Here is a 15,245-nt window from a genome sequence, read left to right on the forward strand (position 1 = left end):
TAAAACTCTATATGCCGCATGCCTCCGAATCTGTTTAGAAAAATGATATGTTCCAGATCAAAAGCTAGGAAGATGGCAGGTCTATAGGTAGGTGGGCGGAAGGAGAGATAGAGAGAGAGAGAGGAAACATAATGACAGAGAGATGGACAGATAAATGTAGGGAAAAAATCAGAGAAATAAGCAAAAATAATAGCACTGGTTTTCTATAGGATCTGAGAGAAGAGAAATTTCAATTTCAAAAACAGTTAATTTAAATTTTTTTTAATTTAATATTTTTCATTCAAAAAATGTTTAATTTTTTTATTTTCAATTTTAACTTTTAACACATTTCTGTGTTTTCAAAGTTTTCCACAATAAGTGTATTGCTTTTATAATCAGAAGAAAATAAGTATTACAAATGTTTTTCAAAGGGGGATTTCAGTCAGCTGTCCCCACATCTGTGGAGCCTTCTCTCCTTTGTGCTCCCCATAGCATCTTCTCAGTTGTTACTCTAGGCTGGCCTTTATTGACCAGGTTCTCTCCCACACGAGGCTGCCCCCTAGCGCCTAGTGCAATGTTATACATAAAAGGTACAAAATAAACACTTGATGAACCAATGTGGGGAGACGGGCTCCCGTTCAGCCACACCCCCTCCAGAACACACACCGCCACAGTGACCACTGGCCCCTGGCTGTAGCAGCCCCACCTCATATCCCCATTCCACAGACTACCTTCTCATCTCACTCCACATTCCCATTCTAACTACAAAACCACAGCTGTATCAGCTCTCCTTTGGAAGGATCATCTGGTCTACCCACCCCCTTTTGCAGATTTTCCAGGGGAGAGTTCGAGAGAGTTGTGACCTATTCAGGTTCTCAGGTGAGGTAATGACTCAGCCAGGAACCAGAACCCATGTCACTGATGCCCAGACCAGTGCTCTGCCTCTCAGCCACCCTGCTGGCTCCCATCTCCATGCGGCTCCCTGGGCTATGCGTCCTTCGCGTACTTTCTCCTCTGCGCTTAGACGTCAGAAGGGAGAAGCAAATTTACCACCTGGTCCACAGTACTCCCTCACTCAGACTGGCTTCTTAAATCCCCAAACGCATCCTGCAGAGCGTCTCTATCTTGCCCCCACCCCCACACTCACATTTTCCAAGTTTCCTTTGCCCAGTTTCTGAAGCACCGTCAGGTAGAACTTGAAGAAGAAGCTGAGGGTGAGGGTCCGCCGGAACTCCACCATGCCACCAGGGGCATCAGGGGACAGGTACAGCTCCTCCACCAGGCCTGCACACACGTCCTGCAGCAGCTCCTTGTTCCAGAAACTGCCAGAGAGCAGATGGTGGGAGAGCGCTCCTATCCAGCCCTCAGAATCATTTGTATGGGATGGGATGCTCAGGGTGACAGGCATATGAACCTTGTTTCCAAATTTGGCTCAGATACTTATAGTTTTGTAACTTTAGGCAAGTTCCTTGCCTGAGCCTCAGTGTCCTCATCTTTAGAGACACAGTAAGGAAAACACCACAAAAATAATAATACAATCTACTGAGTCCTCATCATAGGCACTAGGCAACGTCCTACGTGCCTTATATGAAACATCACTTTTCATTTCAATTTAAAAGTGCACCAGGGAAGATTTGTATACTCATTTCAGCAGCGAGACAACTGAGGCATGGGAAGGTTACGTAACTGCACTTACATAACCCAGCTGGTAAGTGCCCGAGCCAGGAACTGGAACCAAGGAGCCAAACTCCAAAGGGAGGCTTTATTTATCCATGCGGTCATCGTGCGGACTACAGCGGACGGTGCCGGGGCAGGGCGTGGTCACCTGCTGCCCTAGCCTAGCCGCAGCAATAGCAGTAGAAGTCATACTGGCTGCGGTACCAACAGCAAGAGCAGCGGTTAGCCCCGGGGGGCTCCTGGTCAGGGTAGTGACGGTGGCAGGAAGAGCAGGAGCAACAGCGGCGGGAGCGGTGGGAGGAGTAGGAGCGGTAACAAGAGGAGTAGCCCTGGCCGTAGTAATTGTAGTAGAAGCGGCGGCTGTGGCTGCAGCAGCGGCGGGACCAGCCGTAGCAACGCGGGCAGCAGCCATAACGCTAGCGCCGCTAGGGGGCAGCAGTAGCCGGAGCAGCGCGGTAACCATGGTGATAGCGGTAGGCAGGTGTACACTACGCTACGCTACGCTACGCTAGCAGTACTAGCAGTCGGAGCGGCCGCGGTGGCTTCTGGCTTCGTTTTGCTGGGAGCTCTCACCTTGCGGTCTGCTTCCGCGTGGTCTTGAGGGCGGAGATGGTTCTGTCGGCCATTCCGCCATAGCAAAGGGCCAGCTCCTTTACCTGCGCCGTTTCCGGCTGGAACAGGACTCTCATGCCGCAGGTCACCTTGGCTATGTCATCTTCCCTCCGGGAGGCCTGCTTGAATGCTGAGAAATACTCACCCTAAAAAAGAACAGAAGGGCTCTTGCTTCCCACCTTGTCTGGCGAGGACCACAGCGGGCGAAGCTGGAGCATGGGGACACAGGACAGGCTGAAGGGACAACGCCATCGCAAACCCGCAAGGGGCCGGTGGGAGGATTCAAAGATCCAGGCGGAACCGACTAGCACATTCTCAGAAGTTCCAGGTAACATGCCCGGAAGCTGAGAAGGGTTGGGATTTCTCCCTGGTAGTCAGGAAAATTGAAAGTCAAGGACAAAGGAGAACGGGGTGCTCTCGGCCAACAGCTGGGAAGAGGAAAGACGGTTTCACAGAGGCTCCTCAGAGAGCCCCAGTCCCTCACCTTCCCATCCTGCTGCCCGGCATCTGAACCCACCCAGCCTCTCGGGCTGTGCCAAAACCTCTGCTGGCCTGACCGTCTCTCAAGCAGGTGCAACGAGAGCCAGGGGGTGTTGGAAGCACACCTTCAGCTGGCTGCCAGCGCACCTGCTCCCTCTAGCTTGTGCCTCCCACGGGTCTACTGGCTACGGTTAGAAACCTCGCTTCCCGAAAGAATGAGTCACACTAGGAAACAATAGCCACCTTGGTGCTTTGAACATCCCTTTCCCCCTGGATTCAAGCCAGGCCCTCTCTTGCAGGATAGGAGGGGAGTGTGAGTTACTTTCCAGGTAAGAACCCTCTGATATCAAGCCCTTCGTGGGCCAAGCTCTGCTCGAGGTCTGAACTCACCCCAAATTCTGATTAACATCAAAGGTAGAAGTTTACGGGAAGGCTTATTGGAGAAAGCACAAGGAGGCCCATTGTGGAGGCCCAAAATGGCTACAGGCTTCTTCTGTTCCAAGAAGCCACAGGCACTCCCCCCCCCCCCATCATAAAGCTAGTCCAGATTCCTGATGTCAAACATGGCCCTGGGACAGTGAGCCCAGAGCTCGAGTTTGGTTGTGGAACAGAGGTTCTAGCTGCTCACTTCCGGGACCATGCTGGTCCGAGGGGACGTTTCCGCTGGGCTGCCACGAAATGCCAGTAGCAGATTGGCAGCTGTTCTTTCTTGAGAAATCCTTCCTAATTCTGGGTATGGAAATCTCCTTTCTTTTATGAGGTGGTTTTTTGTCAGTGTCCCTATCTGGCAAAATAAAAACTGGGCAGTGCTATGCCTGTTTCCCCCTCCTTCCCCAACTCACAATTAAACAAAAGAAAAATGTACTGATCCATGAAATACAAAAATTCTGGGAATCACTGCTCAAAAGGGTCCATAAGGACAAGCTAGGAAATCATGAAGAAGCCACCTCAGGGATGAAATGGCTCTAATTTCATTAGCATTCTCATTAAGGAGGCCAAAATCAGCCAGGGCAAACATGCCTTGTAACACTCGCTCGAGCACTAGCTGGGGTGAGACCCATAATACTCTCCATTACGGCTGGGTTCCCGGCCTCGTACAGATCACCTTTCTACAAGGCCCATTACAGAATGTGTGGCTGCTGAGGGAGGAGAGAACCGAACCAGGTGAAGACACCGTAGCCCCCAAGGAACAATAGCAAGACAGCCAGAAATGCCCAGACCTGCCTGAACAGGGCAGAGAAACTGCCCATGAAGCAGAAATCCAACCGAGCCAACCCAGAGCAAGGTCAGGAAATAAACACCTCATCAGCATGTGAGGGCCTGACACAGGCAGCTTCTCCACTCAGCATGGAAACCCATCTCCTCTGACCTCCACAGCTGGATGTGTTTTTGAAACTGTGTTGCTAGCTATCAGCTGTGGATCCCGTGTTGCTAGCTATCAGCTGTGGATCCCCGCTGGCTCCCAGACATCTGCCTGGAACCTTATGAATTCTTGATTTCAATTTGCACAGTAACCTGCACAGTGGGTAACACTGTGCCCACTTTACAGAAGAGGAAATTGAGGCTCAGAAAGCAGACCCGATTTGCTCAGGATCACCTGTCTAGCTGTCGGTTTCACAGTCCATGGCACACCCCGTGCCCCCTACCCTGAAACTCCTCATTGTCCAGAAAGAAATAGGGTTGGTCAAAGGCAAAGTTCAGAAACAATGTTAAAGTTGAGAGATGCTAAGGTTGGTGCCCAAGGCCGACTCTGGTCTCCTCGCCTGGAGCCTAGCCTGGGTAAGAGTGATTCGGGATGCACCTGAGCACCTCACCTCCCTGCTGTAGGGGATCTCGATGGAAAGCAGGATCTCCTCCGGAGCCAGCAGGGTCTTTCTGTAGCCAGGGAAGAAGGTGTGGTCCATCCGAACCATTCTCTTGGTGCCTGTACGGAGGCCAGAGCAGAGCGGCCAATGTGAGAAAGCAGAGAACAATCCACTGGTGAATTCCCCATCCTGGTCTCTGGTGCCCACAAGTCAGAGGGAGTTTCTGGCACAGCTGGGGACAAGATCTTCCATCTGAAATCCTAACTCAAGGATGTGCTGGTGCATGTTTAACAATTGTGTGTGGGCAGGGGGCAGCCCTGACTTGTAGGATTTGCTAGTTTCTACAGTATCAATACTCCTGCTACTAATTTCAAGCTATCAGGGTGACATCAGTGAACATGACGTTGGAAAGAGGGTAGCAAGGAGTTGACACAGCAGGCCTGCTATCCTCTGAAAATCCTGCTCACAAGGTTGGCCGGGGGCTGTCCTCTGCAAACTTGGATTTCAGCAGAGTTCCCACGTTCCCTGGGGAGAATGACTCACTCTGTCTAAACTGTTCATACAAACAGCATGGTGTATGCTGAACGGCTGCTTTCCTTCTGGGTGTCTGGACTTTTGGTTCATGCCCGGCAGAGCTCCATGATCACCCCCAATAAGAGCCCTAGGTGCTCAGTCTCCAAAGAGCTTCCCTGGCAGACGGTACTTCACATGCATTATCATGATGCAACTTGTTGCTGAGGGAATGAAGTGTGTCCCGTGTGACTCCACTGGGAGTAGGCTCTGGAAGTCTGTGCCTGGTTTCCTCCAGACGGTGCCCCATGTCCTTCTCCACTTAGCGGACTTTGCTTTGTATTCTCCCACTTATAAGTCATAGTCATGAGTACGATATACTGAGTCCAGGGAGTCCTCTCTGACCTCCTATGAGTCATCAAACCTGGGGGTGGTCTCGGGGACCCTCAGACAAGCAAGATGCACCGTTATATAGCATTTCCACTCCACAGGTAGAACAGAGGGGAAGAACCATAAGAGCATGGGCAATAGTAAAATAGATTCAAATAATTAGAAAGTGATGAATTTTGAGTATTTACTACCTTGCTTTTTAATGTAATTTATTCTATTGTAAGTTTATATAATTCAATTTTTAATAGTGGCCATTTTAACAAACACACAGACTCCCTAAAAATCCAGCAGTTTACAGCGGCGAGCCTGTGCATCCCAGCTCTAGCACACCGCAGGTAAGGATCTGCATGATAGACCCTGTTGTGAATTCTTCATAAAGACATGGTCCAGCTCTCCTGACCCCCAACCTGGGTCCATCTCCCTTGCAGTTTCCAGGGATCTGAACCTTAGGACAGACGGGTCATTGAGCTTTGGGCTCTATCTCTCCAGAAAGTGACCTATCTTGTGAGACTTCTCCCCAACCTGGCCCTCAGTCCCGACTTCTGCATGACGTAGCTCACCTGTGGACACGATGGTCAGCTTGGCCCCACTGGCCATGAACACAGGGTTGAGGTCAGAGATGGGGCTGGCGGTGATGATGTTCCCTCCAATGGACTAGAACAAGCGGAGAGTGTGTGAGAGCCCAGCCCACCCAGGAAAAGGTTGCTCTCACAACTGTCTCCCAACCACAGGGCACGTGGGTGACACCTGCTGAAGGCACAAGGCCAGCCACACTCAGGCATCCAGAACAAGGTGCAAAACTTGGGATCCGAACAGTTGGGATTGGATCCCTGCTCTGAAATTTACCAGTCAGTAATCTGGGTCAGCTCCTTTAAATTTGTTCAATTTCACCCAAACTTTTTCTGAAAGAGCTGAGGTGGTTTATTACACAATGAAAGCAAGTGTTTCCTGGAGGTAGAGTCCAGCCGAGCTGGGGAACTCAGTAGAGCTTTCTGAGTTTCTGCCTCCTGATCCACAATCAGAGGTGGCAGATGCTTGGGGTAGGGTGAGGGAATGGGAGTGGGCTGTTAGCTTTTTGGTTTTGTTCTAATTGAAAACAACAACCAAACCAAATGGAAGGGGTGGCTTCCCACCCAGCACTATCAGCTGTCGTGAGCCTCCAATGGCCCCGGGTGTGTGAACACCATTAGCAAACGGGGAACTTGGGACTAGTCTGAAGTTTGGTTGTGAACAGGCAATGGCTGGACCTCTCCTTCCTCTCAGGGTTGGCGGGGGGGTCCGCCTCTGGTTCTCCCCCAACTCTGAAAGGCAGTCCCCCTCCCGATTTGGCTTCTCCCTAACTTATCTCATCCACTTGCTGATAGCCTCGCCGAGTCCGGGAACAGGGTGGGCATGCCAACCTCAGGGGTAAAGACTGAGTCACACCGTGCATGCTTCCCAGAGCGACCCACAGGCCACCTTCATCAGAAGCATTTTCGGGCTCCATCCCAGCCCTACTGAGTCAGAATCTCTGAGAGCGGGCCCAGGAATCTGCATTTTTAATAAGCATCCCAGGCATTTCTAAGCACTAAAGTTTGAGGCCTGCTGGGTCTTCAGCAGAGGCCAGATTAGTCCCCTCCGCAATCTCCCCCCCCCCCTGCTTTTGACAAAAGGCCTCGTGCCCTGAGCCTTGAGGGCCCCCAAACAAGGACTCACCGCCACAGACTTGACCTGCATCCCAGCAAACCAACGCAGCTGCTCCAGGACACCTTTGAACACCTCTGTTTTGTAGGCAGGAAGGTTGTCAACTGCTTCATGCAGTGTCTTTTCCACAGAGCTCAAGGGGCAAGAGGCTCCAAAGGAGATACCTGGAAACACAAGCTTAGAATAACAGCGAATCCCTTCACAGCTCAGAAAACACTTTCATACACAGCTCCTAGGACACTCTACTGGTCCCTGAGTGAGGCTGGACCAGATCTCACATCCTTATATGGGTGAGGAAATTAAGGCCCAGAGAGGTTAAGTGACTTGCCCAATGCCACACAGCTAATGTAAGAGCCAGGACTCAACCACATGTCTCTTGATCCTACAACCAGAATGCACTGCTCTCTAAACCAGTGGTTCTTAACTCAATAAAATCAGATCCCTGAGGGTGAAGTCCTGGCTTTTTTTTAAAAAAGCCCCCAAGACCTCCCCGCACTGACCCCCTGCCCCAGGAGTGATTCTAATGTGTAGGTAGGATTGAGAATGACTACTGAAAATCTCACAGCCCCCCTTTGCCCCCGGCACCCTACCATGGATGCTCAGTGGACGAAGGCAATGAAGGGGTCCCCTTCTCCCCGTGCAGGGAGGCTTCCCTGGCACCCACCACCCCATGTGACCCATCCCCAGTACCCCAGCCCCTTCCTCCAGGGGCTCCAGGCACACCTCTCCTTACCCTCCGGTCCATGCTCCACTGCATTCAGCTCAGGGATCCAGGCTGGGCAGACGATCATAGGAAACAGTTTATTCTTGAACTTCATCTCAATGCCTTGAGAGAAACAAGAAACCTGAAGTTAGAGGCTCCTACCAGGCAGGCCTCAGCACTTTTCCCGCCACTCATGCAGGATCTATGTTCACAACTGCATCATGTTCTGTGGGGGTCTCAGGATTAGCAGGCACGGGGGACAAGATATGGGGGCTCAGTGTGGTTTCCACACTATCAGCCTGAACACTGTGTCTTTCTCTCCCTCCCAAGAAAAAACCCTACCAGAATTCAAATGAGATGAACTTTTGGTGTTTTTGGTCTTTTGATGTTTTTATTACTCAAAAAAGCTTCATTTTTTTTTCATTTAGCTCTCTCTGCTTGTGTCTTCAATACCTTCCCAACGATTTCTGCTCTTCAATAAGGAAAGCACACCCGATCCTGTCACGAACAAACTCAGCACACGTGGAACCACCATAGGCCCCGCTGACGTGATTCTTCGTTTCAAATGAGATGAACTTGAATTTGTGTGTGTGTGTGTGTGTGTGTGTGCGGCAGGGGCGGAGGGGATAATATACGAAGGCACAGCATGCTAAAATATGTCAGGAACCCATCGAAACACTTTACATATTTTAACTCATTACATCCTCACAGTAGCCCTTGTGAGATACTGATTTTCTGTTTATGGATGAAGAAGCTGAGGCACAGGAAGGTTAGGTTCTTGCCCAAATTACACAGCTAAGAACAGGCATGTTTCAGTCTGTGAGCAATTCTTAAGGGTTGGGGTATCATAGTAATAATAACATGAAAGTCTAGCATTCAGACAAAAAGGAAAACTGAGAGAACATCAAATCTGCCTCCTCGGTCCCCAGCGTCTGCCTCAACTCTTCCAGGCTCATGGCTCTGCGGGACCACACATCTGTATCCGGTTTCTGTTCTCGGCTAGTCAAGGTAGAGAGCTCTGTGAACAGACTCACCTCTGGTCCTCAGACCCTGTTAGCTCTGCACCTCTCCCAGCCCCTCCCACAGAGCTACAGATGGGAAGGTTCACAAAGAGAAGTCTGTGTCCTCCCCACCCTCTCGTGTGCTGTGTAGAGTCTCCAATGGGTGGTCCAGGCTTTGAGGAGTCTGGCCTGTTTGAATATGGGCTCCCAGGACAAAGAATGCAGGTTGCCCGCCCCTCTACAAGGCTCTCTCTAGGCCTGCTTCCCCCAGCCCCCTGCCTGGTTGTCAGTGTTTAGTTACACTCTTGGGTGTACATATAAGGGAGAAGGGGTGAGACAGATGGAGTGGTCTTCAGAAGCTATTGCTAACTTGAAGCTTACAAAATGTTTGTGGATTCATTCCCTTCCATTAGAATCTAATTGGGTCCAGGATGTTATGTGACCCATGGCAAAGAACATGTCATGGGTCAAAGGAGCTCGAAAATTCTTCCAGCCAGTCATTCTCTACTTTAACTCATGCCACCCTGGACCCCAGGGCCACGGCCACACAGGCTATCAGGGTCACATCACTGGAGGCACATCTCCATCCTGCCACCGTGCCATCCCAGTGTGTCATGTTTCTGCAGCTGGGGTCTCGGTCCTGCGCCTGTGCTCACAAGGGCGGGGCCTACTCTGTCCTCCACCAGCTTGGAACCAAGCCAGGCCCTCCTCTCTGTGTCTACAGATCTAACAAGAATCCAGGGCCCAGGGGGCTCCTTCCAGAACCAGAGCCAAGAGTCTCCCAAAGGACTGCCTGTGGTTGCTTAAAAGCGTGTCAAGTCCCCCCACACCAGAGGTCCTCTAAGGCAGAGCTTGGCTACACCACAATCCTTTCCTCGGAGCCTCACTGGACTCGGGACCCAGCAAAGTGGAAATGGGCCAAGCCAGCTCCAGAAATGGATGGATTTCTGTCCCTTTGAGCACCCGGGAGGACAGCAACACAACCTGAGTCTCCCTGGCCCATTTGCATATGGTGAGCCTCATGTCCCAGGTGGTGGCACCAACAGGCAGGTGGCCACATCACCCCTAGAAAAAGGGAGGGGCAAGAGAATGACATTGGGGGAACCCCTAATGTCTGTCAGGCACCAGCCTAGACATGTGACCCCCAACACTCCTTCCTCTCTTAGACTGGGAGATACTCGGGGAAGGAATGATGACAAGTGATCTTGTTGCCCCAGCTCCTCCCATAGTACCCGACACAGAGCAGGTGCTCTATGTGCTTATGGAGAGTCAGCAAGGGTCTCCTCGGGCCTGAGAACAGCCCCGATATGTGAAATGGGAAATGAGGGCAGGGGCGGAGAAGCAAGATTTTTGAGGACACATGGCCAGCAAGGGGTTGCCCCCCGTCCACTGGCCCCGGGCAGGCTGCAGGGCTGCCCCGGCTCTCACCGATCTCCGTGTTCCCCACCACCAGCTTGGCCTCGGGGTACTGGGCTTTGAGGTCCAGCAGCTCCTTCAGGGTGGAGGCCTGGATCCAGGTCACGCGCTCGCCTTCAAAACGCAGCTGCTTCCGAGGAACATCTTTCAGCCTCTGGAAAATGTAGCTTTTTACCGCACTGTCTCCTTTCCACCGCCATTTCCTGATATACTGAAGTCTGCAATGGGATCAACTCTCCTACCGATTTGTTGAATACCGAATTCAGAATGAAGAGACAGGTCCAGGGAGAACGGAGGGCAACGTCCTCGTGTTGAGGCAGGGGATGTGTTGTGGCTCTTACATTATCTCGCTTACTCTTTAGGAGGTGATGGGACCTTCACCTGCCACAAGGCAACCTGAACTGTCCTGACCGAAAGCCTGGGTTCCGGAGCAGTGCCCCCTCGTCCCAATATCCCCCAGAAGTGCAGTGGACAAGGTGTGGGACAGGGCAGAGGTGGCAAAGGAAGGTGTCAGGAGAGAATGCAACAGAGGCCAGTTCTAGTGTGTGAGGGGTGCTGTGGGGCTGGGAGAGAAAACCTCCAGATCAAACTGACAGTTTTTCCAAGGTTGCACCATCCAGAGAAAGATATGCTGGTGGCCTGCTGCCAAGCCCTTCTTTCTGGCCCACTGGACTCACTAGGCTGTCTTCATGTGCTCAGCACCCCCCGGAATCTGCACTTGAGAACTTGGAGAGAGGCTTGATTCTTTCCTTGCCATAAATGTCGGAGTGAAGGAGCAGCATCGTCCCAGTGAGAGGGTGCGTGTGAGGGTGTCCTTAAAACAGAGCAGCAAGCCATGGATTGTGCCCTTTGAGCACAGCTTTGTTTCTTTGATTGTCTTAAATAAATGGACTGCTTACAGAGAGGAGAATGGGTTGCTTGGGGACTTCTATGTTCAACTTAGCCAGGAGACCAGCAGATGCTTCTGAAGCACCTGTTACTCTACATGGAGTAGAGTCCAGAGAGATCCACTCTCTGTGCTCAGAGCAACATGTGTAAGAGAAGTGGGGGTCCCTTTGGGAGTATGTGACAGAGGGACTTGACCTCTGGGTGTCAGAGGAAGGACAAAGACACAAAGGTCCCAGCTGGTATGAAATAAAGCGGGTCTCCAGAGGCTCCTGGCACAGAGACTGAGTTGGGCCTCTCCCTGGGGCATCACCTACCAGCAACTCTGGGGGGAAGATGGGCTCCTGGGTGGGATCCAGGGGCATGAACTCCTCCGGGTTGAATAAAGATGGCAAGAGAGTGACCTGTTAGAAAACGGAACAGTTGGGTGATACCGTATCTCCTCCTTTAAAATGTCCTGTAGGACCTCCCCAGCCCCTTGTCCAAGTGAGCTTGTTTGCAGCCCCCATCCGGCTTGGTGGAGGGCCAGGAAGCTCCTGGAAGGCAGGATAAGGAGGTCTTGCCAGAGGACCCAGGGCTAACTTGCACATTCATCACCCTCACGGTCTGGGCATAACCATTCCCTCTTCTGGCTGCACTGTCCGGAGTGTGAAAAGAATCCATTGCCTCGTTGATCTGAGACTGGCCCCCAGGTTTCCAAGGAGAGGAGGACCCACTTACGTTGGAGTCTTTCTTCTGGTTCATGCAACAGTTTGGGTTGTCCCCACTTCCTCCACAGCACCCACCATCCTAGAGAGATGACAAATATTCACACAAAAAATATTTGCAACGAGTTTTCACAGAAGCTAAAGATAGTCACTACTATCCAGTGAAATCTAGCTCTGCTCCTACCCCAGCATCAGTGGGAACAGCAGATGGCCACTCCCCATCCCACTCACGTCTGCATGGACGTAAGACCTCTGCTTTAACCACTTTCCCTTTCTTGGTTGATGGAAACTAAGCAACTCATGAATAAACAAATAGGATCTCTCCTGGAAGCAGCAGGAAAATTTAATTTTAAGAAAATTTCTCTGTAGGGGTGCCTGCGTGGCTCAGTCAGTTAAGCATCGGACTCTTGATTTCAGCTGAGGTCATGATCTCAGGGTGTGAGATGAAGCCCCAAGTCGGGCTCTGTGCTAGGTGTGAAGCCTCTTCAGGACTTTTTCTCTCTCTCTCTGCCCCTCCCAGCGCCGTTCATGGTCTCGCTCTCTCTCTAAGACTTCTCTATAAAAGCTAAGTCCTACTTTATCAAAACATATCTTTATGCCATTTCCCCCCCTCAGGGCTTCCTCCTTAGGAAACTTCTCTGAAAGGAATCCCCACGGGTGCTCTCGGCATGTGCCTCAGTCAAGTTCTAGGGGCTTGGCTGGGCTCCTTCCAGGCTCCAGTCTTTATGGGGCTCCTTCCAAGCAGGTCCAAGACCAGTGCTGACTTCAGAGAGGCTTCCAGCCAGTGTGCCAGATGACCTCATCACTACCTATTAGATGCTTCTTGCCAGAAGACTAAACACTCCTCCCTCCTCACTGTGACCCTGTGCTAAAGGAAGCATACAGGTCCAATGACCACCACTCCTGGGAAAGAAATGGTTCAGGACCTCTCAGGGTGCCAGAGGCAGAGCATGGAGTAAGTTCAGATCGCTGCCTCCCAGAACCGAGGCGCTGACGGTGGGGAAGTGGTGTGTCACCTGACTGATTTGTGCCAAGAAGGCAGGAGTCTCAGCTCAGGATCTGGGAGACACTCCAGAATCCTGAAGTTATGCCAAGAGGCAAAGGTGGGAGAAACTCCCCAGCATGGCTCCAAGCCCATGTCCAAGGCGGCCAGTTCCTGCAGAAGCAGGTCTGGGGCAGCCCTTTTGCCCGTGAATCACAGGAGACACATTTCCCAAGGGATGAGTCACACACCCCCCCCCCCCGACTAATGTGCCCAGGAAAGCCCTCAAAGGGCCATGGAGGCGGAAAGGGTGGCCTTTGAGAATCTGAAAGCACTGTCAGACCTGTCATGGGGAGAGGAGCCTCCCGTGCCTCGGCCCCCATGCACATGCTGCCCTGCCTGCAGACCCCAGGCCCCTCCTGCACTCACAGCCTTGCCGCTGGGTCTCAGAGCGCTCTGTCCATTTTGGACCTTCCCACCACTGCCTTGCCCTTACCCTCTGTGTTTAGGCAAAAAGGAAGAGAGAAATCAAGTTCCTCTAGTGTCTCTTCTCACTTTTCTTCTTGGAGACAGGTGATGCAGGGGACTCACCAGACCCCACCTGACTTGAGGGAACCCACGTACAGCAAGCCATCAGCCTCACTCACCCAGTCCTTGTGGGGAAGGACGTATTTCACAGAAGTACATTTTCCAGATAAAGTGTCAGCACATTCTTCCTTAGATCTTTTTTCTTGATAATTCATGGACACGTCCATGACATAAATTACTGTGACATACAATAATGGGTCACTGCCCTCATTATCCACCGATGTTGGATAAGGCTGGTTTTTTTCCCCTGGAGAGATTTCTCCTTTTCTCAGCAGCCTGGACTACTAGGCTTGTGACAATTTTTACAGTTCCTCCATGCCATTCTTTGCTGCTAGATGGACATCGTCATTTCTTGCTGTGAACAGCGTACCTCCTTCTAGCAAACCCTCCTCACCTTCCTAATGTGTGCTATGGGCTTGAGAATGAGCTAAGCAGGTTTGTTAGAACTGTGTGTAAAGTCAGAGTGCAGAGGCTCCGGATAAGGCCTTGGGGGGTCTCCAGTGAGCATTCAGCGGGATGTGCTGCCTTCCCTCCCTGTAGACCCCATCCCTATCTCCACCCTCTGTGGTCATCTGGATACAACACTCCTTTTCAGAAGGTAGCAGCCCTAAAGGTCCGTGAAATTTCAGACACAGGTGTCTGTGACTCTCCCCTCAACCCAGAGTCAAACTGAGAAGAGACAGTTTGATTGGAGTCAGGGTCAACTTGCCCCAGTTGGAGAATCAGGTGAAATCTGGGGAGACAAGCCAGGAAGGGAGAGGCCAGCCCTCTGTCCTCCCTGCCGGATGGCGTGTGTGTGTGTGTGTGTGTGTGCACGTGCACGTGCGTGTATGTGTGCGGCACGTGTGCGCGTGTGTATGTGTGCGCGTGTGTGTATGTGTGCGCGCGTGCACGTGCGCGTGTGCATGTGTGTGTGTATGTCTGCGCGCGTGTGTGCGCGTGTGCATGCGTGCGTGTGTATGTGTGCGTGTGTGTGCACGTGCGCGTGTGCGTGCGTGTGTATGTGTGCGCGCGCGTGTGTGTGTGTGTAAGCAGCCCCTGCAGAGCCGGGCTGTGGCTTCTCCCTCGGAGGTATACAAACACTGCAGGGATGCACAAACTGGAGATCTAATTAGCAGTTTCACAAGCCCCACAGAGTGCCAAGTGCAGACAGCAGCTCGGGGAGGAACAGAGAAGCTCAGGTGCTGAGGGCTGGGTTGTTACTTAACACCAGGCTCAACACCTGGCCCACAGGAGCGCTTCAGACCCGAATGCCTGGAGGAAGTTAGCTCTTGGACCGCACGCCTCTTCTGGGAGCCAGCCTTCCTGGGAAGGACAGTCCTCGTGCTATTGCCGAGAACCCTCCGCCTAAGAATGGCAGAGTCCGATGCCTGACGCCAGGTACCCACAGCAGGACAACCCACAGGCTGGGTTTCTTCTCTTTCTTCCAGAGGCCCCGGGCCTCCCTCCCAACTGGGATTCCCGAGTGCTACTGCTTTAGGAGCAGGGCTGCAGCCCCCCAGGGGGGCCCCCACTTACCCTGGCGAAGGTCCGGAAGCCCTGGAGGATGGCTCTGTAGCCTGTGCAGCGACACAGGTTTCCTGGGGGGGTGGGGGGCGGGGGGCGGGGGGACAAAAAGCTGTTGTGAGCGCAGGCCCCAGGGCAGGGGACGGGTTTGTGACTTTGCTTCTGACTCAGGGAGACGCTCGGTTTCCTTATTCTGTTTTCTCTGCCTGAACACCCTGTCCTCCTCCTTGTGTTCCTGTATCACTTCTCCCAGGAAGCCTCCCTGGACTGCCCAGACTGAATCAGGTGCCTCTTCTGAGCGCCCCCATGATGCCTGGTCAT

General features: G+C 52.2%; 1 protein-coding gene across 1 annotated transcript in view; it reads right to left on the bottom strand.

Moving 5' to 3' along the window:
* XDH (xanthine dehydrogenase) overlaps positions 1 to 15,245 on the bottom strand; it is a 57,710-nt gene that overhangs the window by 27,676 nt on the left and 14,789 nt on the right. Inside the window, exons 6-15 of the mRNA XM_021697708.2 lie at positions 14,937 to 14,998; positions 11,862 to 11,930; positions 11,459 to 11,545; positions 10,269 to 10,410; positions 7,870 to 7,962; positions 7,149 to 7,300; positions 6,014 to 6,107; positions 4,563 to 4,672; positions 2,230 to 2,414; positions 1,127 to 1,301 (exon numbers count right to left, since the gene is read on the bottom strand). Of these exons, the coding sequence (XP_021553383.1) occupies positions 1,127 to 1,301; positions 2,230 to 2,414; positions 4,563 to 4,672; positions 6,014 to 6,107; positions 7,149 to 7,300; positions 7,870 to 7,962; positions 10,269 to 10,410; positions 11,459 to 11,545; positions 11,862 to 11,930; positions 14,937 to 14,998 (1,169 nt within the window). The remainder of the gene's footprint in view (positions 1 to 1,126; positions 1,302 to 2,229; positions 2,415 to 4,562; positions 4,673 to 6,013; positions 6,108 to 7,148; positions 7,301 to 7,869; positions 7,963 to 10,268; positions 10,411 to 11,458; positions 11,546 to 11,861; positions 11,931 to 14,936; positions 14,999 to 15,245) is intronic.

Source organism: Neomonachus schauinslandi, chromosome 10 (assembly GCF_002201575.2).
Source record: "Neomonachus schauinslandi chromosome 10, ASM220157v2, whole genome shotgun sequence".
NCBI classification, from domain to species: Eukaryota; Metazoa; Chordata; class Mammalia; order Carnivora; family Phocidae; genus Neomonachus; species Neomonachus schauinslandi.